The sequence below is a fragment of the Thamnophis sirtalis genome, unplaced genomic scaffold (assembly GCF_051295495.1).
Source record: "Thamnophis sirtalis isolate CommonGarterSnake01/CBP01778 unplaced genomic scaffold, rThaSir2_p1.2 scaffold_1, whole genome shotgun sequence".
In the NCBI taxonomy this organism is placed as follows: Eukaryota; Metazoa; Chordata; class Lepidosauria; order Squamata; family Natricidae; genus Thamnophis; species Thamnophis sirtalis.
The window spans coordinates 19,460,141-19,484,846 of NW_028261381.1; the positions used below are offsets into that span (position 1 = coordinate 19,460,141).

At 36.8% G+C, this 24,706-nt stretch overlaps 1 protein-coding gene across 6 annotated transcripts in view; it reads left to right on the top strand.

Annotated features, from left to right (window-relative positions):
- Positions 1-24,706, top strand: part of ZNF385B (zinc finger protein 385B) — a 234,601-nt gene that overhangs the window by 185,085 nt on the left and 24,810 nt on the right. For all 6 annotated transcript variants that reach the window (XM_087708343.1, XM_087708358.1, XM_087708366.1 and 3 more), the window contains one exon: positions 18,438-18,600. In XM_087708343.1, coding sequence (XP_087564469.1) covers positions 18,438-18,600 — 163 coding nt within the window. The remainder of the gene's footprint in view (positions 1-18,437; positions 18,601-24,706) is intronic.

The following is a 24,706-nucleotide window of genomic DNA, read 5'->3' on the forward strand; positions in this document are numbered from 1 at the left end:
ATATTATATTATTTGAAGTCACCCTGATTGCCACATACCTGTAATTCCATTCCTGGTGGGAAATCTGTAGCATTGCAAATTTGTTGAACTTCTGGGTCCTACATTTTTCACCATGGCCATTCTACGCAGGGAAGATGGGGGTCATTATTCATCAACATTTATTTTATTTATGTATCTATTTTATTAGAATTTGTCAAACCAAAACGAGAACAAGAATAAAAGAAAAAAATACAATGTCAGGGACGCTAGGCACGTTAGTGCACTTATGGACGGCCTTTCTACTGACCACTTAAGTATGAAGTAAGGTCCACGGAAGTCAATTTGTGACTGAAACTGTGAAAATTTGTAGCTGAGACAACTGGATCAGATAGAGCATTCCAGACTTTGACAATTCTATTACAGAAATCTTACAGAAATTTTACAGTCAAGTTTAGAACAATTTACATTGATGGTATCTATCCCAAATCCATTTCATTCATCTTCTATTTCCTGCTGTCCTGTAATATTTACCGTAGCAAGTGCCCACTGAGAATAATCACTGAGCTGCCTTAGGTTTCTTCTCCATCTGCATCTCCACTTAACCCTTGGTTTGCGCAGCATTTCTGAAAACTGTTCTGCTCACACTAATTCTTATGGACTTGATGATTCTTTCTTATTGCAGATATGGCTGGCAGGAGGGTGGGGTTGGCTACATACATTTGGGGAATAATTTTTCCTATATCTTTATGTAGGATGCTAACTCTAAACAAGGATGGATTCACATGGTGCTAGAATGGCTTTAATAGCAGAAAATATGATTTGACATAATATGAATATGTGCATGATATTTTTGTTTTGGTAGCGTATCCAAAATTTCTCTTACTTTAGATATTAGTCAACCAGAAATTATGACATCTAGATAAACATAAAACTCTTCCTTTCTTCTTCTGAAATACAGCTAGGTGTGTGTGTGTGTGTGTGTGTGTGTGTGTGTGTGTGTGTGTGTATGAGAGAGAGAGAGAGAGAGAGAGAAAGAGAGAGAGAGAGAGAGATGCAGTGCAAAATTCATTTTGTTCAAGAATGCAAAGATAAAAATATATATATATTGAATGAATCTAAGATGTTTGTGATCTTTTTCTAGACTTTTTAAAAACATGTGGCTGGTTGATTGCATTTAGAAACAGAATTTTTAATGTATTTATTCATGCATTTAATTTATTGAATATTAATGTAGGTTTCACCCTGCTCACTATTGGAATGCAGCCTCAGCATGCCACAATGAGGCTGAATCAGACTTTAGACCAAAAAAAGATTGTCCATCTCTAATTCAAATATTTGCATCAGCCAAAATAAGAGTTGTACTTTGAACATGTGTGGCTGATATCATATTGGAAGGAATAACTTATATAAACATCTAAACATAACTTCTACAATAGAGCCCAGAGGAAATTCTAATGTGTTCTGTTGCTGTAAAGGAAGTATTTTAAAAGTACAAAAAAGGTTTCCATCTAATTAAAATTTTCTTTCAGCAGTTAGCCTCCTGGCAATTAATTACCTTGTGTACTACATATAAAACAGCACTAGGCTTCTTACTGAGATTGCCATTAATACTGTTTACTACATTAATACAGATATGAAAAGTGACATAAAGAACTAGAATGTAGCTCTATACAGTCACAGCTATGAATTAAAAGTTGAGATGACCGGAGTAACCAACTCTTAGACCTTTGAGGGAATCAAGGAGAAAAGCCCCCCTAAAAATGAGAAAACAGAAGGTTTTCTGTACAGTAAATAATGGAAAAATAATTGACCAAAAGAATCAAAGTGTGAGGGATGTTTAAAATTTTATGAGGCAGCCATGTTGTTTCTGCTTTTTTTTCCCTTTCTTTTTAAAGAAAGGCTTGACATTTTGTTCAGCAAATGATTTCAGATACATATCTCTTCCAGATATGTTTGACTAGAGGACAAAGGTGTGAAGAATACCTGATCATTCTATTTCCCTGCACAGAACAACACAGTAGTATTCTAAGGGTGGGTTGACAGCATCTTCCAAACCAGAAATAGTTCAAGATATTCCTGTCTATGAGTGTTTGATATCTCAGATCACTCTGTAATATGTACTAGGTTTCCCAAGAACGCCAAACAAAGAAACCCAGTGTGTTTGTTTGTTTTGTTTTGTTTCATTTTTGTGAACAACTTTGCTGGAAGCCACAGTGCTTCATTACAAAGCAACACTATTCCAAGATTTTAAAAACGATTGACAAGCTATGCTAAATGCAGTGCTGTCTACTTACATACAGTAACAGGATTAGGATTTCATATTTAGTCCCGGGTTTCGGAACAGAATTTCAGATTTTTACATATGCTGTGCTCATTTTGGATTCTCCTAATATTATAGCTCAAACCATATTTTTTATTATATTCTATAATGAATTATGTTAAGACTTAGGTTTATACAGGTAGTCCTTGATTTACAACCACAATTGAGCCCAAAATTTCCACTGTCTAAGTAAGACAGTTGTTAACTGAGTGTTGTCCTGTTTTACCGCCTTTCTTGCCACAGCTGTTAAACATACATACATACATATACATATACACATATACATACACACACATGTATGTATGTATAGCATCTGAATTTTGATCATGTGACCATGAGGATGTGCAAAGATCATAAGTGTGAAAAACGGTTTTGTAACTTCAAACAGTCACTAACTAAATGATTGTAAGTCAAGGACTACATGTATCCTGCTATACGACTTCATGGGATCATTTCTAACAACAAAATTTCAATTAAAATGGAATGAAAATAAGCTTATGTTATTCAATGTTAATATTAACTTATTTTTAATATTTTAATAACAAGGGGTAATTGTGCCATAATTGTGCAAACATGGTGAAAAAGCTTTAAGGTTGGATGCAATATGAAAATCAGGGCACATCAAATGGCCGTTGATCATCACAATATCATAATATTTTATGCAGGATCAATGTTTTTCATATTCTATCATTCTCCTTATTAATGTTTTTCTACCAAACCGTTCATAGTCCTTTCTACTCCTGATTTACTCTAGACAACTAACACAACAAAAATAATAACAACAAAAATGTTTAACATGGTTTTGTTGGCCCCAACCCTGTTGACCTGTAGAAAGGTTTTATAAACATAGACTATTCATAGAATAAATAAAATCTGGATCTTGGAGGTCTTCTAGTCCAATCCCCTACTTAAGGTGGGAATCTTCATACTATCTTGGACAAATAGTTGTCCAATATTTTCTTGAAAATCTCCAGTGATGGACTACCCACAAATTTGGGTGGGAGACTATTTTATTTTGGATTGGATCTGATGCTTTCACCCATTACTTCTTGCCCTAACCTCAAGTGCTATGAAGAATAAATTGAAAGTCAGTTTTCTGTAATAGCTCTTCAACTATAGGAAGACAATTATACCTCCCATCTCTTTGTTTAGCTAAACATACCTGGCCCCTTTCATAGATTTAACCTCCTTTATCATCTATTTCCTCTTTTAGGGGCTCAGCATCTTTTTTTTAATATTGTTATGACCATTTTTTTGCATGATGCATTCCAAAGGTGGTCTCACCAGTGTGGTATGGTGCAGTGCTGTCACTTACCTTGATCTTGATGCTATTCTGTTGAGGCAGCCTAGGAATATGTTGACTTTTTTGCCAGTTGTAGCACACTCAAGTGGGGGTCCACCAGGACACCTAGAACCTCTTAGAGTTAATCCTATTAAGCCAGATACCGCTGTTCTGTATCTGTGCATCTGTTTTTTTCTAAGTGCAGAACATTACATATTGTTGGTTAGGGTCCAAGTCTATGAAGATCCTTCGGAATCTTGAGTTTCATGGAATACTACAGAACACAGGTGGTTAATCAACTACAGATCCATCTGGTAGTGGTATTGCCTATCCTGCATTGTTCCATCTTATGAAGAAGTAGGATTTGACCTACTTTATCAAGCACTGTACTGAAATCTAAGTACATTGTAACTACAGTATTTCCTTGGCCCAAAAATTTAGTCACTTTATCAAATAAGGTAATAAGATTTGTTTGGCATGGGCTGTTTTTAACAAACCTTTGCTGACTTCTATTAATAATTAAATATAATTAAATATAAAGTAATAATAATTAATTATTCCCTTGGTATTGGGACCAGAACTAGTGAAGTCCCATCAGGAGAGGATATGTAGGAAAGATATATTTTTTTAATTGCAATTCATTCTATTTAATCAAGTTTTGATAGATGGCTATATAAATATATCTTGGTATTGTGTAAGTTTTCTCTTTTACGTTTGTTGTGTTAGCATGCTGTTTTTAAAAGTAAATGTTTATGTTCTTGCTTACATTGCAAAATGAAAAAAGCATAACTTACAACTAATTTAATTGATTTGGTGTCAGTTACTCTTTAAATAAGTTTCAGATTTTATAATTCCATAAACAAGATCATATCTAGAAAATAAGTGAATGGCCACTTTGATTATTATACAAATTTATCTCTGCTACAGACACGATGGAGAAAAATACTGAGTGATTCTGTGATTTAGTGGTGATAAAGGCAACAACTGGCAAAAAAAGTAGTGCAAATGGGATATTAGAATGCCAGAAACAGAAGAATCTAGAATCACAGAAAGATTTGGACTAGATAAACATAGTAAGGCAGGAGGTAAGTTAGTAGAGTTTTATATAGCAAATTATTTCTTCCTTGCCAAGCATTCCTACTTCAGGCTATTTAAAAGTAGTCCTTACACCTGAATATAACTAGATGGACAACATCACAATGAAATTAACTATATAATAGGAAACAGGAGTTTAAATAGTGCAAGTTGATCATCCAGGAAATTTCTAGGTGCAGATTATGGAACAGATCAGTGGGCTGTTTGGACTGGTTCAGCCAAACCGGTAGTGGTTTGGCAGCCTGGGTCACTGGAACCGGCAGCGACCCACGCCTGCCACACCCCTGAAACGGTTCTCCGTGCGGTGCCATGGGTGCCACAATCTTGTTTTTCACTTCTGTGCATGCGCAGAACAACTTTTATTGCACTGTGTGCTGCGTGCCCACGAGCAAACCGGCAGTAGTGCCTGCTGGAACCCACCCCTGGAACAGACCATGAATTATTGGTGTCAAAAGCAACAGTTAAACGTAGAAAATTAAAGACAGTAGCTGTGCCAGCAGGATTTAACTTGGAGGGCATTTAGTCAGAATATCAAATCAATGTAATGCACAGATTGAAGGTTTTTAATTTATGCAAAGAAGAAACTAAGAAGCCCATGGGCAGATAAGAAGGATGGGGACGGAATAAAAGTTCAAAGAAAAAAAGAACCAAGTAATTTTCAGAACAAGCTATCATAAAAACCAGAGAAAAATAAAAGACGAAAGCCTTGGGCAGCAAGAAGGATGCAGCATGACAGAATGCAGATTTTTAACATCAAGCAAGAAAGGACAATAAAAGATATATCAATAAAGAATGCCAGCAAATAGGTACAAAATAACAAGAAAGGAAAATGAGATAATTTTAGAAGAATTAGAGGGAAATGTGTGGCTAAGTTAGTGTAGTCATAAAAGAGATCTAACAAAGCTAAATGACAGAAACTTTGAGTGAGTGAGTGAGTGAGTGAGTGAATGAATGAATTAAACTGATTTCAGTAGAACATGAGGCATATTCTAATAATGGACTTTCTGATAGAGCACAGTTCTCAAAACAAAAAAAGCAGAGAGACAAATCCAACAAACATTGAACTCTTTCAAGCTGCCGGGAAAGAAGCAGCTTGAGTGCTAACACTTTTATATCCATAGATATATACAGCAAAACCTATATTTTAGAAATTGGGAAAGATTGGTATAAATGCCTATATCAAAGAAAAGCGATACAAGAGAACATGCCCCTCACCAATCCATTGTACCAGTTTGTCATACAAGCAATGTTTTGTGCTATGTCTTACAATGAAGAATAGAAGTGTGCGAGTGGTAAGAGAAAAATCAACGCAACGGACAAAGACACACCAAATGAGATAAAGAACATGGATAATGGAGATGACAAAATAATTTAATTAAGAAATTTCCTTTATTGACCACAGCAGAGCTACTGTACAGCTCTCATCAGAATATAGCACACTAAGTCCAAACAGCCCACTGATCTGTTCCATAATCTGCACCTAGAAATCTCCTGGCTGATCAACTTGACTATTTAAACTCCTGTTTCCTATTGTATAATTAATTTCATTGTGATGTTGTCCATCTAGTTATATTCAGGTGTAAGGACTACTTTTAAATAGCCTGAAGTAAGAGTGCTTGGCAAGGAAGAAATAATTTGCTATATAAAACTCTATTAACTTACCTCCTGCCTTACTATGTTTATCTAGTCCAAATCTTTCTGTGATTCTAGGTTCTTCTGTTTCTGGCATTCTAATATCCCATTTGCACTACTTGACCTTAGTGTGTACCTACATCAGAACACATTATTGTTCCTCAAGAAGCTACTCTCTTTTGAAATAAAAAAGCAGCTAGGATTAGGCCACAAGCAAAGACTCAGCTCATCATGAAAGTAAAAATGGAAAGCAAAAAATCTAGGTTACTGTTAAATATTAAAATATTTGAATGGGTTCCTAGGAATGCTATGAACTATAAGAAAAACCAATCAATTGGTTCTGGAAGAAAAAAATACTGATAGGTATCTAGAGATTAAGAAGCAAAAATTGAAAAGGAAATAGAAAATAGTATGTGAGGATATGATTGCCTAGGAGAAAACAACTATGTTTGGCAAGTTGGGGGATATAGGAGAATCAATTTAGTGTAATGGTGAAGGTGCTGGCCTAGAAACCATAAGACTGTGAGTTAAATTTATTTTACTAACAAAAAAATAAAGGAACACTAATATCAGTGGTGGGTTGCAGGCGGTACGCCCCGGTACAGGCATACCGGAGCTTTCCCGGAGCACTGGATACTGTTCCGGTACAGTGCTCCGGAGGACCCACCCGCCCGAGCTCCTTACTGGTCTTTTAAGTCTTCTGTGCTTACGTGCACGTGCATGGCGCGTACAGCGCCTGTGCAATGCTCCGCTGAGCAACTGGAGTGTCGTGGAGGCTTGCAGAAGCGGTAAGACTAGTATAGATTGATTTCAAGCTATTTAACTCTCATCAGGTAGCGATACTCTTCTGGGATTCAAACCCTGGCTACTTACATATTGGGTAGGTATATTAACCTCTAAGCCACAGGCTTGCCCAGATTAAGGGGAGAGATTAAGTGGTGATTTTTAAAAAAAATTAGGTCAATCTAGACTACCCAAAGTGGAAGCAGTATGCTCTGTCCCATATTTGGGTACACCAGGTTGCCTTGATTAAAAACAAACCAACACAGAAAGACTGTGACTTTTAGTTCTGCCTTAGGCATGAAAACCAGCTGGATTATTTCAGGGTAACCATTCTCCCTCAGCTTACTTCACAGAGTTGTTGTGGAGAAAATAGAAGGAGGAAGGAGTACTAGCTATATTTGCCATCCTGAGTTATTTATGAAAATAAGGCAGGGAATGAATGAATGAATGAGACAATGGATGGACAGTATTGCTGGAACATTCATGGAATTGCTGCTGATTGTCACCAGAAATAGATTGAGCTAAAGGACATTTGTCCATGCAAACAGTGGGAGCTAAACCCAATTCTTAGATCTGAACTAATACTTAAAATGTGGAGAAAATCTTCAATCTTTTGTGTTCTTTTTTGAGAGATTTTACTCTAAACAGCAGACTTTACTCAAACCTGTGTTATGTGTCTATGCTTTTTCTGTGTTCACCAACAGAGTAGTTCAAATAAAAACAGAGGAGAAAACAATCACAACTAGCTCAATTTCAAGAATGTACAGCTTTATTACCATCTGCCATATGACAGTTATGCTCTGCACCAGCTGTTTTGTCGAAAACCAAATGGCCCTGAAACACCTCTATAATGTCAAGTAATGGAAAAATATAACTCATTGCAGTCCACAAATTCTTTTGCTTATACACTCACTAAGCAGATGAATAGGATGAAAATGCCAATCAGACTTTAAGGAAGGAATCCCAGGATACCTCAGTTTGGCCCTCTAGCTTCCCAAAAGATTTCTGGTGCAGGCAAAGCTGGCAATATCAACTGTGTACTAATAGGTGTGCATAGGTGTGCATATAGCTGTGTACTAATAGGTGTGCATGTAGCATTACATGTAACGGGGCTTAAGAAAGATATCTAGCATCTAAGATTGAAACAAAGTGATTAGGAGTCTCATTCCCAGTGATTTTCAAATTATGTTAACTGGAATCCAAGGATTCAATAAGAACTTTGTAAGGTTCCCCATTTTTTTAAATAGCAATAGCAGTTAGACTTATATACCGCTTCATAGGGCTTTCAGTCCTCTCTAAGCGGTTTACAGAGTCAGCATATTGTCCCCAACAACAATCCAGGTCCTCATTTTACCCACCTCGGAAGGATGGAAGGCTGAGTCAACCCTGAGCTGGTGAGATTTGAACAGCCGAACTGCAGAACTGCAGTCAGCTGAAGTAGCCTGCAGTGCTGCATTTAACCACTGCGCCACCTCAGCTCAACTCATAACTCACATAATCACTCATAACTACTAATTTGCTTTGCATCTTGATCAGGTGTTCCATGACTCTTCTTTGTAAACTAATATTCGGAGCTTGAAAAGATTGGGAACCCTTGACCTACCCCTAGGTTGAGGCACTGTACTAAATAATGCATATGGAGGAGACTTTAAAACAATGGAACAATAGTTTAATATTCCAACAATTGTTACAAATTGTTAATTTATAGATATTCATTATGGATATTTCTAATAGCTAGATTTAAACAGCAGCAGCTACTACTACTAAATGTCAGCTGGCACTAAAACCCCGGAAAAGAATCAATAATGTCAAATAATGTCAAATGTCTGTCAGTTGTGTAGCTGGATTTTTGTCAAATGTGCCCCCTTCCTCAAAAAGTCTATTTATATTGATTCTTTAAGTTTGGAAGGTATTGAAGCAGATACGAGGTAATTAAAAGCATAAATCTCAAGAAGCCTGTGAAGGTAATTCTCTGCTTTACAAGCAGAGCTGACAAAATGATGAACGCTTCAGTTCCAACATGACAGAAATATTACATGATTACAGGCTGCAGGGGCATAATATGCTGAAAGTTATCTTCAAAACCAGCTATTTAACAAAGCCTTTAACAAAAGTTTTTTTGTTTCCCATTTGAAACAGTTAACCTATTGCAATATTCATCTGGCTATGCTTCCTGTGTTCACCTTATTTTCACTAATAATCCATTTCACGTTAATTAGTTAACGCAAGGGGCAGTAAATGCAAGAGGCAGTAAAAACTGGGGAGAAGATGGTGGGCAGCACTGGTCTTCCCTCCACACCCTCCAGGCAGAGATAACTGATGGTTCTTTCTACACTCTGTTTTTCGTATCTCCAACCAAGTGGGAATCAGAGAGCAATCAGCGGAAAAAGAGAGACTCCACAAGACTCAGAATTCTTTCCACTTCTCTTTCCATTCTCTGATCTATGTTAACATTTATACCAATTCAATTGGGGGCATATCTGTCTACATATTAATTAATGTTTCATTCCTGAGGAAACCAAGCAATCAGCCTTTCCCTTCTATACACAAATTGCATCTCTTGGGTACCATCCACAGGTCAACACACTCCTGCACAAATCCCACGTATCTGGCTGTGAATTAATAAAAAAAAAGTCTTTGTTTCCTTCTTTGCAAAAATAAAATAACTTTATGGCATCTCCCCCCCACCCCACCCACCCCCGATCTATTCCCCACTGCTCTGAGAATGCATGTCTAATGTGAATACAAATAAAATGGGTGGAAATAATACGATGAGGGTCAAAGGCGTGTAGAGAAACCAGAACTGAGAGCTATTTTGTCTGCGAATTGATTAAAGTTTTTATCTTCTACTTGGAAAACTATCAAAAAAACCCTCTGCCGCAGCCTTAGCCCCCAGAGAGACCCAGTCAGATTCAAAAGCCCACCAGTTAATCAGTTGGGGAGGGGAGGGGAGGGGAGGGACACCTGCCGGCCTGACTGATCTGTGGAAACTGCAGGATGGGGCTGCATGAAGCAGCCTGGAGGGATTGGATAAAGTTCAGTTCTCTGTAATATGGGAGTATATGCCCGCCCTCTCAAAAAACCCACACAGGTAGAATGATTGTCACCAGCCCCCCCTTAAGAGAGACAAACAGAATTAAATTACTGCTGATGTTCACATATTGCAGTCTGCTTTGATGACTTCCCAAATTTGGTTTTGCATTATAAAAAGAGCCCATACTGAAAATGAACTAAATTAAAGCAGCCGCTGCCTCAGAACCCCTTTCATGTGAGGCATCATATAGGGGTGATTGTTTTCCAGAATGTAGGTGTTACTTGATAGGCCCATAAGAAGCCATTTAGCAAAATCTCCACTTTGTTTGAAATTTGACCACAAGGGACATATCTCATAACTGCTGGGAAAGTAGGAAATATTAGAAAAGGCCAAGTATTTTTCCAGGCTGTAGTTAACACAGTTTTAAATAAGGGCCTCTTTGTTCACTATTCAAATTTCATATTTTCTTAATTTCTGTACATTTTGTCTAGGTTTTTGTTTGTTAAGCCCAAGGCTCCCCCCCCCCCGCACCTTTCCTATCAGTTTCTTGGTGAAAGCAAACTGCAGGGACACTTGTAGGTCTTTGCACTTTGCCTATTTTTTAAGTTTAATAACCAAATCTATCTATTATTTTTCCATAAATCAATTTCAGTGGTTTATAACTAATAGGAGGAGGAGGTGCTGGAAAATATATATGGTGACATAGTGTTACATAAAGAATTCAGAAGGGATGTTTTGCAAAGTGTGCTGGCAGAAGCAAAGTATGCTCATCAAAGTATTAAAGTAGTCATGACCTCTGGGCTTCACATAGCTGCTTTGAAAGTTCCTCCTCAGTGGTGGGATTCACTTACCTTCCCTACCGGTTCGCAAATGTGAGTACATGTGCTGCGTCTGCACATGTGCACCACCTTCTGCGCATGCACGTTGCTCACGCATTACGTTGGGGCAGGTGGGCGGAGCCTACTGCAGCTGCCGCTACCCGTTTGCACAAACCAGAGAGAACAGGCTGAATACCACCTCTGTTCTCCTGCTTTTCTAAGGGGAATGTACATGCACAAGCAGGGGCACTAGCAAAAAAGGAGGTGACCTTTGAATGAGTTCAAATAGCTTCAAATTCATTTAAGGTTTGGAATTCAGACAAGTTGATTCACAGCTGCAGGAAAAACAAAATTGACATTGAAAGGGAATCCAGTTTTTATACTCAAACAAAACAAATACACGGATTAATAGCAGTTTGTAATGTTAAACATTTAAACAATGTTGGCATATATAAAAAGTTACATCCAATAATACATAATATTAAATGCATCTAATAATGCATAATATAAAAAAGCCACTCACAATAGGCACTATATAAACGCTACATACAGAACAGCACACACTCTGCTAGAGAGAAGTTCCCTGAAGATGGGCTCCAGCACAAGTCCAGAAGCTCGGAAGACAAAACCTCTGGTCCCAGTGACCAACCCAGGTTGGATCCTGTAACATAAGTACACAACTGCCAAATTGCATGCAGAATTTCTTTCCTAACATTTTTGACCTTTGTCCTCAAAATATAGTCCCGCAAATACTGTACTCAGTTAATAATTACGTTGCCCCCAGAAATCCTCATTTTATTTTCTTCACATATACAGTAGATGCAAGAAATCTATCATGCTTCACTGATTCAGTTGGATTTTCAACCATCCCTGACTATTAGACATGGGGGCTGGAGTTGATAGGTCCTAAATCCTAATTATAAGAAATAATTCTGGAGAATACCCCTTCTGCTAGTACAGAAATTAAAGTTCTTCTTTTAAATAAAATATTGCTAAATTGTTGCAATAGTTTTGTTATTTATTTATCAAATTTATACATACACGATATTATCATTACTTTGGAAGTTTTGAATCTCATGATCAGGATATCAATATTTGTAGATGACAAAATTATTTCTTTATATCTTTTAAAACCTTGAACAAAAAAGCCCAGCTCAAATTGTCAAAAGCCTTCTCTGCATCTAAGATCAAAGCAACTTGCTTTATATTAAGTTGCTTCAAATATTTCAAATGTCCAACATTTGTAACATTGCCCATTAACTAGGTTAAACCCCACATTGATTCTCATGAATAAATTCTTTGAAAATTATTTTCAGTCAGCTAGAATCATTGTGAAAAACATGTAGCCAATAGTTTAAAGCCAAATCTTCTCCTTGTTATATTGACGTCTTTCCAAGTCTCTGGCATTTTTCTTCCATGTAGAGAACAACAAAATTATTCCAAACCTACTCAGATCTAGCCAGTAATTTAGATTAACCGATTGATTACATAGTCTATTAAAGGCCTGTTCATTTAGTCCAAAAATAAAACATTAATATTTTTCGAATCTGTCCCTAATAGTTGCAGATTGTTGTGTTTCATATGTACATTACATTTCTATGGTTAGCCAAAACAAGAAATCATCTATAACAATGACCCAATCAGCAATGCTTTCCGAATATGATTTTTTCATTTAGATCAACCTCAGCTTTAAATAAAATTTTACAGTTGAGAGGTTTTCATTTTTTTTCATAAGAACCAGTTTGAAAAGAAATAGCTATTATTTATTAAGTGCAAATCTAAAATATTTATAACTATGAAAATAGATCACTTTCTGTATGTAATTTCATGCTTTGATTTGTTATTTTTTTCAGTTGCAAATGTGTGTTTCTTTTTCCCAGCCTTGGAGTGAAGCTAAAAGGGCAGATTAATCAAAGGGATAATGGGCAGATATTTTATGTTGTGCATATTTCAAGAGTAGTGGGTGGGAATTGGCTAATTTGCATGTCATTATTGAAACTAGTCACAGCTGAGGAAGGCAAGCACCAGGCTGTATACATAATAATATTTGTTAAGATTCCATCGTTGCATAGTGGGAATAGATTTCAGAGCAAGGTATTACTAAAAGCACAGTAACTCTGGTCTATATCACTATTTCTGAATCAGCTGTAAGTAAACACTTGCTGTGTGTTGTTTTATTGTGCAATGAAGGAAAGGAAATAGTTGCTTGGTGAAAAAAAATAACAAGTTGCACTAGGGTACAAAGAAACATCTCAAAGTGAAAGCTAACTTATGTCTGTTTTTCACATCTTTATTTATGTGGGCCATTGTATTTTTTTTCAGTAATCAAAATGTTATGCAGCAGTTTTCTGCATAACAAATGTTTGTTTGACAGGATTTGTTGATAGATGGGATATGAGAAGATATCTATGTTGTATTATAAGAAAAGGTGCTAAGTTTAAAATTACTTATATTTGTCGTGATAAAGGGTAAAGGCACTTCTTTACATATTTCTTTTCTTTATAATGTTCTTACTATTTATTTCTATTTCTATTTTTCTTTTTGTCTTTTTTATGCCTTCTATTTTTAATCCGAAGTGGTACCTATTAATCTACTTGCATTCGCATGCTTTCAAACTGCGAGGTGGGTAGGAGCTGGGGCAAGTAATAGGAGCTCATGGGTTTCCAGGAACTGGGGTCTTGAACCTGTGCTGTCAGCTCTCAAGCTCAGTGTCTTTAACTGCTGAGCCATTACGGCTGAACAAATCTGTACATATAGGTAATCATACTACCTTGTTTAGTAACTATTTACACTTATGATAGTGATGAAAAAGTAACTTTGTGACCAGTCCTTCCATTTACAATCTTCACAGGTCTATAAAGCAAAGGAAAGCTGAAGAAAGATTATATGCTCAGTTGTAATTTCTTTTAATGACTCCTCAGCTCAAATACTGAATTGCCAGTCCTAATTGTGGTCACTAAATGAGGACTACCTGTAAAAGAAACAGTAGTTTATTTCAGGAAGTCAATAAAACATAACTAAAAATCATATGATCTGAGAATAATAGTAGTTATGCTCCTTATGTGCCATTAAAAATCATTTTAAAGAATTTTTGTCAATTAAAAAAATGCCTTTACATTTTCAAAATTTAGAGATGAACCAGTTGCTTATATACTTGGAATAAAATATGCAAAATTAAGAAACTATGTTCATTTATTGAATACCCAATATATGATAATTGTAAATTTTCAGTGTCCGCAAACATTATATGATTGCTTGGAGGCATGGAAAATAAAGTAGAGCATATAATTAAAGTTGCAGCATCCCAGTACCACATGATCACCATTTGCAACCTTCCCAGTGGCTTCTGACAAGCAAAGTCAATGTGGGAAGCTGATTTTACTTAATAAAATTGGGCACCACTTACTTAACAACCTCATAACTTAGTGACATACATTTGGTCCCAATTGTGGTCATAAGTCAAGGACTATTTGTACAGAAGGATTACAAAAAGGGAGGGATAAAAGAGAAGCTAATATTTAAACTAGCTAGTCACTATAAGAGACCATAACCATAATGGCTAAGAAGCAGTAATACTTATATAGCAGATAGTATGTAGATAGTAATATGCAATTTGCATGTTGCAACAATAATGAATCCATAAGATGGTTGGACTTTGATTGATCTCTATATTCCATTTTCTAAAACTTTCTGTGAGTTTTTAATGCTTTGAAAATATGACTTGTGGTAGTTTCCATTTTCAAGATAATAATATAGATTTTCTTATCTTTTTAAAAAAAATAATAGCACTGAAGTATCTATCAGTTGGATGTCTAGAACAATTTATACACATACTTACCTTGGAAAGAACCCAAATAAAGTCAATAGAATTGTTTATAAGTAAACATAGGACGGTACTACATCTTTATGTAAATGAGGTTATAACCAGCTTTAAATCTGTTTGGGTTTGAGTCCTTTGAACAGATTTCATGTACAATAAATAAGGATTGAATGAAGTGAAGCAAAACCAACAGTAGCTTAAGATTAATATTGCACTCATCGCAACTATTAAAAGGCTGAAAGGCTTTTTACATGATCTCTACATGGAGTAACCCTTTGTCTTAGGTTCACCTCTGCTTATCATGTTGTAGTTTCTTATTCTGCCCTTGGATCATTTCAGTAGAGCAGGCTATTCTGTGAATGAAGTTATAATGAAAACACTGAAAAAGGCATAGGTTACACTATCCATCCATAAGCTGTAAACTTAATGAATAGCTGCGCTCAGAGAATCTCAACACTTAATTTCCGAAGGGCCACATCTCCTGAAGTTGCATCATCTCTGGAGATAGGATTTTGGAAACCAGGCACCCCTCAAAACAAATGTGGATGCGAAACAAAAAGTCTGGATAAAAAATATTCCAAATGGAGAATGTGTTCCACAGTTAAAACTGCTTTATTCATAGAAGTTTACAAGGGGTTCAGAAGTTTTCTTTGTAGCCCTCCTGTCTTAACCTACCACTTCTTCAAACATTTTTTTTCTCCAGAAGTAAAACATAGAATAATCCATTCAGCATCTTTTGATTAATGGGGCTAGTAATCTCCATTTGGGAAAACCACAGACAAGAAATCACTGGGTAATGAACAGAAGAATAGAGTCCATGGTTATAAACAGACATGGCTTCAAATTCATACAGAAATCAGTTGACACTGTTTCAGTTGACCCTATGTTATGAGATGAGGTCTCAGCTTCAAGGGGAGGGTTTTGTGCTAGCAGATCTGGTTTAATGGGAAGTGCCAAAACCGCTATTGACTGATAGTGAAGAGTTCAGATTGCTTCCCATGTGGCTCTGAAGCCACCTTTTAATAATGCTATATTGCTCTGCTCTCTCCTTATAGGTAATGAATGAACCAGGAGAACTCCAATTTATTTCATATGAGTTGTCCTTGACATTTGAAAAGGAAGCAATAGAAAAATATTTTGTTAAAAGAGGCACTCGGGGACTTTCTGCTTTCATTTTTATAAAATTCTTGAGAGAAAATAGTTTTAGAGCGGTCTGCCCCATCTCTCTTCTTTTGCTGATATATCTATTGACACAGTCGGTTTACATATGCTATTCACAGAGCACATCGTATTTTTTTTTACTTTAGAAAGATAAAAGCAATAACAGTGCCCAGAAATGTGATGGCAGGGATAGAAAAAAAAATAGCTGGGCCTGAGGGACAAGTTAGAAGAGCTTCCAGATAAATGGTTCCTATAGCTACCACTCAAAAGATAGGCAGCCATTCTGTTTTCTCTTTAATAGAAATAAAACAATGAAAAACATGGTAGAGAAACGTGGAATTGATTCCAATGGAAAACAGAGTTGTCTGAGTGAATATCTTATGTAATATAATGAACAATGCAGGATGATTGCATAATAAAAGTAGCGTCTGGAAGCATCTTACATGTAATTTTTATTACGCAATTCACGATTTCATAGCTATTCTTGGTCAACAAATAGGTTGCTATTGCAGAGTAGACAAGTTTACTATTGCTCCTACATGTTCACTGCTTCTTGAACAACAGAAAATTGTATGTAACTTTATAGCAATTGTAATTAACAGATTAACAGAGTTGGAAGAGACTTTGTAGGTCATCTAGTCCACCCCCACCCAAGCAGGAGACCCTACACCATTTCTGACAAATGGCAGTCCAATCTCTTCCCTATCAGTCATTTCTTTTTCACCCTTTGGGAAATTCCTGTCTAAAATAACAGCAGTTAATTTTAAGCAAAAGACAAAAGCCGTGTTTCTGTTAGGTTGAGATAGCCTGCCTCTGAAGATAAAGGCTCTGAACAACTCTCTGAACAGAATTACAAGTGCATTATATAATACATAAGTACTGCATATAATACTCTATACAATTTCATTTCAATAATTCTTCCTCTGTATGACATTTGAAAGAAAAAAGGGAAAAAAAATATAATACCTATCATTAATCACCAGACTTTGGTGGCACACATCTAGAAATACAATACACACAAGATATTTGTTGTATCATACAATCTGCTGCTAAGAATAATGCCATGGCTGACATGCATTAGGAATACCGACAGTTTGTGTTAAATTGAAAGCCAGCCATTGACCCAAGCATGAAAGCTTTTTTCAGCATCTCTGCTAGACTCCAAACTCTTCAGGGTGCTGTTAACACTATGTTGCTACAGAAAGGGTGACTGAATTAATCTGAGTGCAAGTAGGTGCCACAGAACAGCCATTCTGGGACCTCATGTAATAAGGCAACCTGGCCACCTGGGTGTAAGTCAAACAGATGGAATGAAAAGGGAGATGCACATACTGTATACATTTGTGCTCAGTAACAATCCTTGCGACATGTAAGTAACTTACCGTCAGAATCAGTGCAAGTAAAACATCCATTAGGATTCAGCAGTTAGATTAAGAAACAAATAACACCAAACACATTTTCTGTTCTTAAAAAAAAAGAAAGCATTGTATTTCTATAGGACCAATTGTGTTCTCTATGTAAAACTGCATAGAAAATAAAGTTAAAATGATATGTGTACATGCAAACACATAATAATCTATCACCAAAATATGGACCACAATAAAGATTGTTAAAACTATTACAAGGTTTTCAATTGTATTAGTATCATACAAAGAAGGACAGAAGCTGCTTAATCAATTGGAGTTTAAGAACTAGTAATTCTAAACTTATTTATCCAACAAGAAATTCCTCTAATAAGGCTGACTTTCTAGCAAGCAAATATTATAAAGGCTCTTTAATACAAATCGTTTGCCAAAACCATCTTAAAATTATATAGTACTTAAAGTGTCACTAGACTATCCATATGTAATATAGATTTTACTCAATGTTGCATAATAATATCTGCTGGATTATTCATATGACAGAAAAAGGGGCTTTATATCTCCCATGTTTTCAAAAAAAGTAATAAAAAAAGGCAATATCAGAAGCAAGTATAATTTTGCACATAGGACAGGATACCTATCTTTAAATGAAAACTGTATTGTACAGGAATTGTAATAGACACAGGCAATCATAAACAAGCACGTGTGCTTTCATAAAGTCTGGTACAAATAAGTAGACTATAATCTTAGGCAAACTCATAATGATTTCAATAGAATTGTTTTCTGATTGTGGGCAAAATTGGGCCCTTAATTGTCAGATAAATATCTAATTTCCAAATCTAATTTCATTTAACTTCCTGCAATGGGTTAAAACTGTACTAGAGTAGAAGTCAAAAACTAATAAGAAGGTAGATCCTTTTGGATCCTTATAATCCATTGAAAATGCATGCTCTTCAATAAGATCTCAGTTAAAGTCTGAAAAGTGTCTTGCGAAAACCTGGAACAATATTAATAATGAAGCACTATTAACTTTGCTCAGACAAAAGAATGTAGTGGCTCTTATTGGAGGTTGTATAACTTTTCTTTTTCCATCTTCTCATCTGTGAGTGATGTCAAGTATGAATGTTGAGCCTGATTTGTTCTCCTTTGTAGAGCCAGGCTGAGGCCCACTACAAAGGAAGTAAACATGCCAAGAAGGTCAAAGCACTAGAAGCAACGAAAACTAGACCAAAAGCAAGTGCTTCCAAGAACAGCGCAATGGCTAACATGAACGGCTCTGCTACGCCGGTCCCGGCCAACATCTCTAACAAATCAGGTCAATGAAATTTTCATTCTATACATTCTTTGCTTTTCCTTCTTGAATTACGTGAGATTTTTGTCTAGATGCTCTCTTGTCTATTTCAGTGCCAATATTTGTATTAAAATTGTCTAAAGCTCTCCTTTCTGAAATAGAAAGTGATTGTTAAAACTGGTGGGTCAGATTTCCTACAAAGCTTCATTTGGTCTTCCTGTTTCCCTACTGAATATCTATTAAACTTTTAGTCACTGACCAGTGATTGGCAAAAAGTGATAGCAGATCTAATAGAGAGATGCATATTCAGCTGTCTGTGTTAAAAGTTGCCCCCAGCTCTCAAATGGATAAAGAGAGATTCTCCACTGGCCCTGTGTGGTGCTGTTTGCTGTTAAATGGCCCCAAGCACATTATCTTTCCTACATATAAATATCAGTTGTTTTATTATGCCACTAGTTGATAACCCGGCATTGCCCGGGTATTTATTTATAGGGGAAAAATGTCCGGACCAAACGTAATTTCTAATGGATTTTCCCCCTTACCAGAGGGAGCCCCCTTGTAGAGTACTGTGAAGCCATTACCATGGCACTCCACTGTGCTGTACAATAGAAGCCATTTTAAGGCACAACATGCTGTATCTTAACAGAACACACACCCCAAGGGGTGTCAGGGGTGTCTTACACCCACAGTGTTTTTTCCAGAGAGTAACTCATCTATGTACCAAGTTTGGTGGAAATTGCTTGAGGCGTTCCAGTCATTTTTATATAGAAAGATTGGTAGTTAATATATACTTATATCTCATCTTGGGCTAATTATTAAAAAATAGCCTACTTTAATTTATATAGGCAAAGGTGAATAGGACCCATTTTTTTCCAAGGTGGGAATTAATGCAACCTGCAGCACATTACCCACTGCAATATTTTACAGATATCTTATTTGCACAGTCATAATATAATATCAGAGATCAAACCTGTTGTCTCTAATCTATAAATATTGACACTCAACAAGGGCTACTTACAAAACTTCCATGAGTAAGATATGTTAACCTTCGTCTCTCTTGCTACTTTTAGGTTCTACTATTGTCAAAAATTAAAGGATTCCCCCTCCCCATTCCTCATAATCTGTTAGTTGAAAGAGTGGGTATAATTGAGCTTCCCCATAGTTGGCAAGCAGAATCAAAGCTAAGAAAGCTAGTAAAAAGGCTGTGGGGAAGCTACCAACAATCCTGATCTCAATCCAGTGATCAATTGTGCCTGCAGTCATAGCTATATGTGTATATAGCTGAGAAATGTGCAAAAACTCTTAATTTTCACAGAGACAGGCTTTTGCTAGTTTAGTGTTCCGAGGGGGTCAGAATAATGAATTAGAGGGCAGAAACATGTTTCTTGTGTGAGCAAGTTCTTGGGACTCTCTGGGGAAGGTTGAATCACAATAATAAATCTGCAATTTCTAGATAATAGCATTTAGTTTACTATTTCTTCTCTACTTTATTTCCTCTATTCCACTTGATAATTAGTGGAACGGTCTTTCTATGTAATCCTGTAATCTATGGTAAAGTTCAAGCATCATCTGCAATATTACAGTTCTTTGTAAATCTAACAATGGAAATATAATTGGTTCCACACCGGAGGAGGTAGGAGAGAATGCAATAGATTTTAAAGTTTAGTCTGATCTTTACGTTAGTAAATTTATAACTATGATCTAAAGGAAGCATGAAGCATTTTAGAAATTGTGTTATAGATATAACTGGTATATCAGGATCAGCAGTTGAATCACAAATAACCTGAAGTGGATTACATCACCGCGGGCTATTGCCTGTCAAGCAAAGCCAATGGGGAAGCCAGTTTTCCTTAACAATGGTGTTACTAATTTAACAATTGCAGTGATTCACTTAACAATTGTGGCAAGAAAAGTCGTAAAATGGGCAACATTCACTTTAACAAATTTCTCATTTAGCAACATAAAATTTGGACTCAATTGTGGTTGTACATTGAGGACTATCTGTACACGTTAGAAGAAAACATTGGTCTCTTCTTCGCAGGAATTGAAGACTATTATCATACATCAGGAATTAAGAAGATAAGTTTTTAGAGCCTGAGATCCATAAAATGTATGTGACCACAATACAGATATGGTGTCATAGGTTTCTTCTAAACTCTTCTTTTAAAGACCTTTTATTTTATTTTATTTTATTTATTTTTTAATCTGAATGGCCTATTTGGGGAGTTAAATTGCTGTTTTCAATTTTAAAATGATAGGATATTGAGAAGCCACTTTTCAATAATTGAAGAACTGAAGGCTGCAGGTAGTCTATTCCTTGCAAATGGTTGCTCTGTGTGTGTGTACATAGATATATGCATACATCAGAGATGGGTTTCTGCCAGTTCGTCCCGAATCAGGCAAACTGGTAGTGGCGGTGGTGGGAGTCTCTGCCCACCCACCTGGACACTTCTGCGCATGCGTGAGCGTGCACGAGCGAGCGAGTGAACCAGTAGTAAAATAAATTGAAACCTACCACTGGTATACACCTATAAAATCTAAACTTAATTTAGCTTACAAGAAGAGCTAATGATTATTACAAATTATTATACAAATTATGGAAGCTGAGAATAACAAGCAGATACCTACAGTGGAGCTCATATTGGTTTAATTACATTCCATCTAACATCCACTGAGAAATCTAGAGAGACAATAGGAAATTCTCCTAGTGGGTGCCAGGGCTAATCTGACAGAAAGACACCCTTCCCCATTCTACAAACAGGAACTGACTAGGATGGCAAGTAAACCTTCTTCTGTCGGTACTACCGACGAGGGTCCTTGTTCAATCTTGTCCGAGAAGTAAAATCCAGTTTAGAGAACTCAACCACGTATCGGCTTGCACTGGCTCCCCATTGCCACCCTTTATGAGATAATTGCAGGAATTATCATACTTGGCCTAAAGGTAGAGCTTGACCCCATATATCTACCATTGTGATCTTACAAGCACAAGACAATTACATTTACCTTTAGACAGAAATATGATAGAAATCAAACTGTATTTTCATGGATGGGACTGGACTATTACGAATAATACAGTGTAATTTGAAAACAATTGTTAAGCAATAAAACCAGAATGAAAAAGTTTGGAGGTAACATATACAGTGTTATATTAATGATACAATTGAAATCATTTTGGGCATCTACTTTTTTTTACTACCAATATACATTATCTCTTGTGTATAATAAAGCTGTATCTTTACCCCCTCTGGGCTTTGTTTCTAAATAGGAAGATAAAGCATAGTAATGAAAATAATATGTCAGCAGTAAAAATATAAGTATAAATGAAGAGAAAGGAGGAATAAGTTCGGTCTTTATCAGTGCAAGATGTTGATAGTGCTAGAAATGCCACACAAGTTGAACTGGAGAAATAAGAGGAGGTTTTTTTTTTAAAATAAAGAACAGAAATAGGTAAAGGAACATCAGAAAGAAAGAGTTTCAATGAAATCATAGAACAGCTAAACAAAAAAGCCCATGAAGTTTATAACGTTACCAGCTCTGGAAAAAAATAAAGGATACTATCAACAAACAAATTAAGCCTTAATAGAATTATTGTATGTATGTATGTATATGTGTGTGTATGTATGTGTATGTATGTGTGTGTGTGTGTGTGTTGTATTTGTGCTGATAAATAAATAAAGGGAGACTAGTATAGATCTATTTCAAGCTATTTAGCTCTCATCAGCTAGCCATACCCTTACTGGGATTAGAACCTAGGCTGTATTACATATTAGACCGTTGTGTTAACCACTAAGCCACAAGGTTCTCTTCCTTTATCAGCTGAGCCAGGGAAATAGGTATGTATTTAGTGTCACAACCCCTGGTATGCCCATATATGGGAGGAGGCATACTGCTTCCTTTCTCTGTCTATCGGCTCATCACAAGAGACCATCCAGACAGAAACCCAATAATATGCAGGTCTCGGCATATTTGGGGGTTTTCTCATGTAAGATTGAGAGTATCTTGGCAATGTTTCGATGAGGTCCCACTCGCCATCTTCAGGCTGGTGCCTTTGGCTTTGGGCTTGTGCGAGTAAAGCGTGATAGGAGCTGCCATCTTTCTATAAATATTGGTCAGGGTGTGTGGATTGCTGGCTTTGTTGCTGTAGGCGGATTGGTTGGCTGTATTGTAACATCTTGATTAGTTGATGGAGTTGATGTTTGCAGATTAGTCGGCTGTTTCATAACATCCTGTGTGGCTGAGGTAATGGCTGTGTGTCTATTGTTCTTTTGTGTTGTAACAACCTGGGTAATGGGCTGTGTGATGACATTCTGAGCTCTATTGTAATGATATCCTGAGTCCTGTGCTGCAACCTCCTGGGGGGTTGGCTGTGTTGTAACCTCCTGAGTTCTGTGATGTAATGTCCTGAGCAGGTGGCTGAGGTGTAACATCCCAGGCTTTGGTTTGGCTCCGAGTTTGCGATCTGGCTGTGTGTTCATGGCATGTGTCAGTTTGCTTTGTGTGGGGGTCAGTGGGGGGTGCAGCAGTTGGTGATGCGGCTGTGGCTTGGCTTCTGGATTTGGTCTATGGGATGGGTTTGGGTTTGAGTCTGGTGATTGGTTGTTGCGTCCTATGTTGTTCTGGGTCTGGTGTCGGTTTTCGTGGCTGGGACTCATTTGTTGACTAGGGCTAGTTTCCAGATGTCTGGCAGGCAGGAGATATCGTCACGTTTATTCATGTTGTTGGGGTGTTTCTCTATTTCAATGGCTTCCATAATTATTCTCTTGTTGAAGTGTTCAGTTTTGGAGATTTGAAAGAACCAAAGCTGAAGGCACCAGCCTGAAGATGGCGAGTGGGACCTTGTCAAAACATCATCAAGATACTCTCAATCTTATATGGGAAAAGACCCGAATACGCCAAGACCTGCATACCTGTACCCGTGAAAATCTATGAAAACAAATATATATAAGAACGCAGTAAGAAAAAAAGAAAAAACTTCCTCCCTTTTCCAGCACCTTAAAGCTACAGGACATGAAATTAATTTTGAAGGAACCAGGTTAATCTCCAAAACTGAACACTTCAACAAGAATAATTATGGAAGCTGTCAAAATAGAGAAACACCTCCACAACATGAATAAACGTGACGATACCTCCCGCCTACCAGACATCTGGAAACCAGCCCTAGTCAACAAACGAGCCCCACCCACCACCCAGGCCATTACCACATGAAACAACAACGGACACACAGCCAGCACCAATCAACCAATCATGATACAACCACACGACCAATCATTCCACTTACTGAAACAAAGCCAGCACTCCACACACACATACCAAGATTTATAGAAAGACGGCAGCTCCGACCATGCTTTAAGGCCAAAACCCAGCCTGAAGATGGCGAATGAGACCTCACCGTAATGGCCAAAACTTTGGGGGCCAATCAGATGCCCATTTTTGCATGGATCACTGAATGAATGGATGTAAGGCGAGGACTATCTGTTCACGGAACATAACTTCCTCCCTTTTCCCTTTCACAAGAAATACAGATTACAAAATAGGCTCAAAAAGAGATATACATGTAACCATTTTATATTTTAATGTTATAACAAGCCTGCAAAATAGATTAGCTGATAACTGGTGACAAATCCAAAGCTTCCCAATATTCTTTATAGTTGTAGTAGGGAAACTTAAACCAGATTTAGGAATTATACCCTGTCAGTGTGTCAGCTACTTTGTTTTCTGAATAATCTGTACATGTTCTGATTCATCCTAGACCTTGTTTGTGAAGCTGAGCCCCTCATTTAATTTCTTTACAAGGTGCCTTGGAAAGGTATGATTAGAGTATGAAGTCAAAAGTCCATGCACATCTGAAGGGCAAAGTGATGTTTGCTTAAAGTTTATAGCAAACATGCTTATGAATTAATGAAATCTTTTTTTTAGGAAGCCAAAATTTGAAAACCTGTTGATATAAAGATAATGTATTCATAAGTCCAACTACTGATTTTTATAAGGTAAATGTTTAAATATAAACTCTCAAGAGCAAAAAGAGACATTGGACAGGAAAGGTTGATAGCAAGATTTGCCTCACTAAAATAAAACAACTTACAATTTGACTTCAACCTACACATCTCTAAAGCACAAATGGAGAACCAGT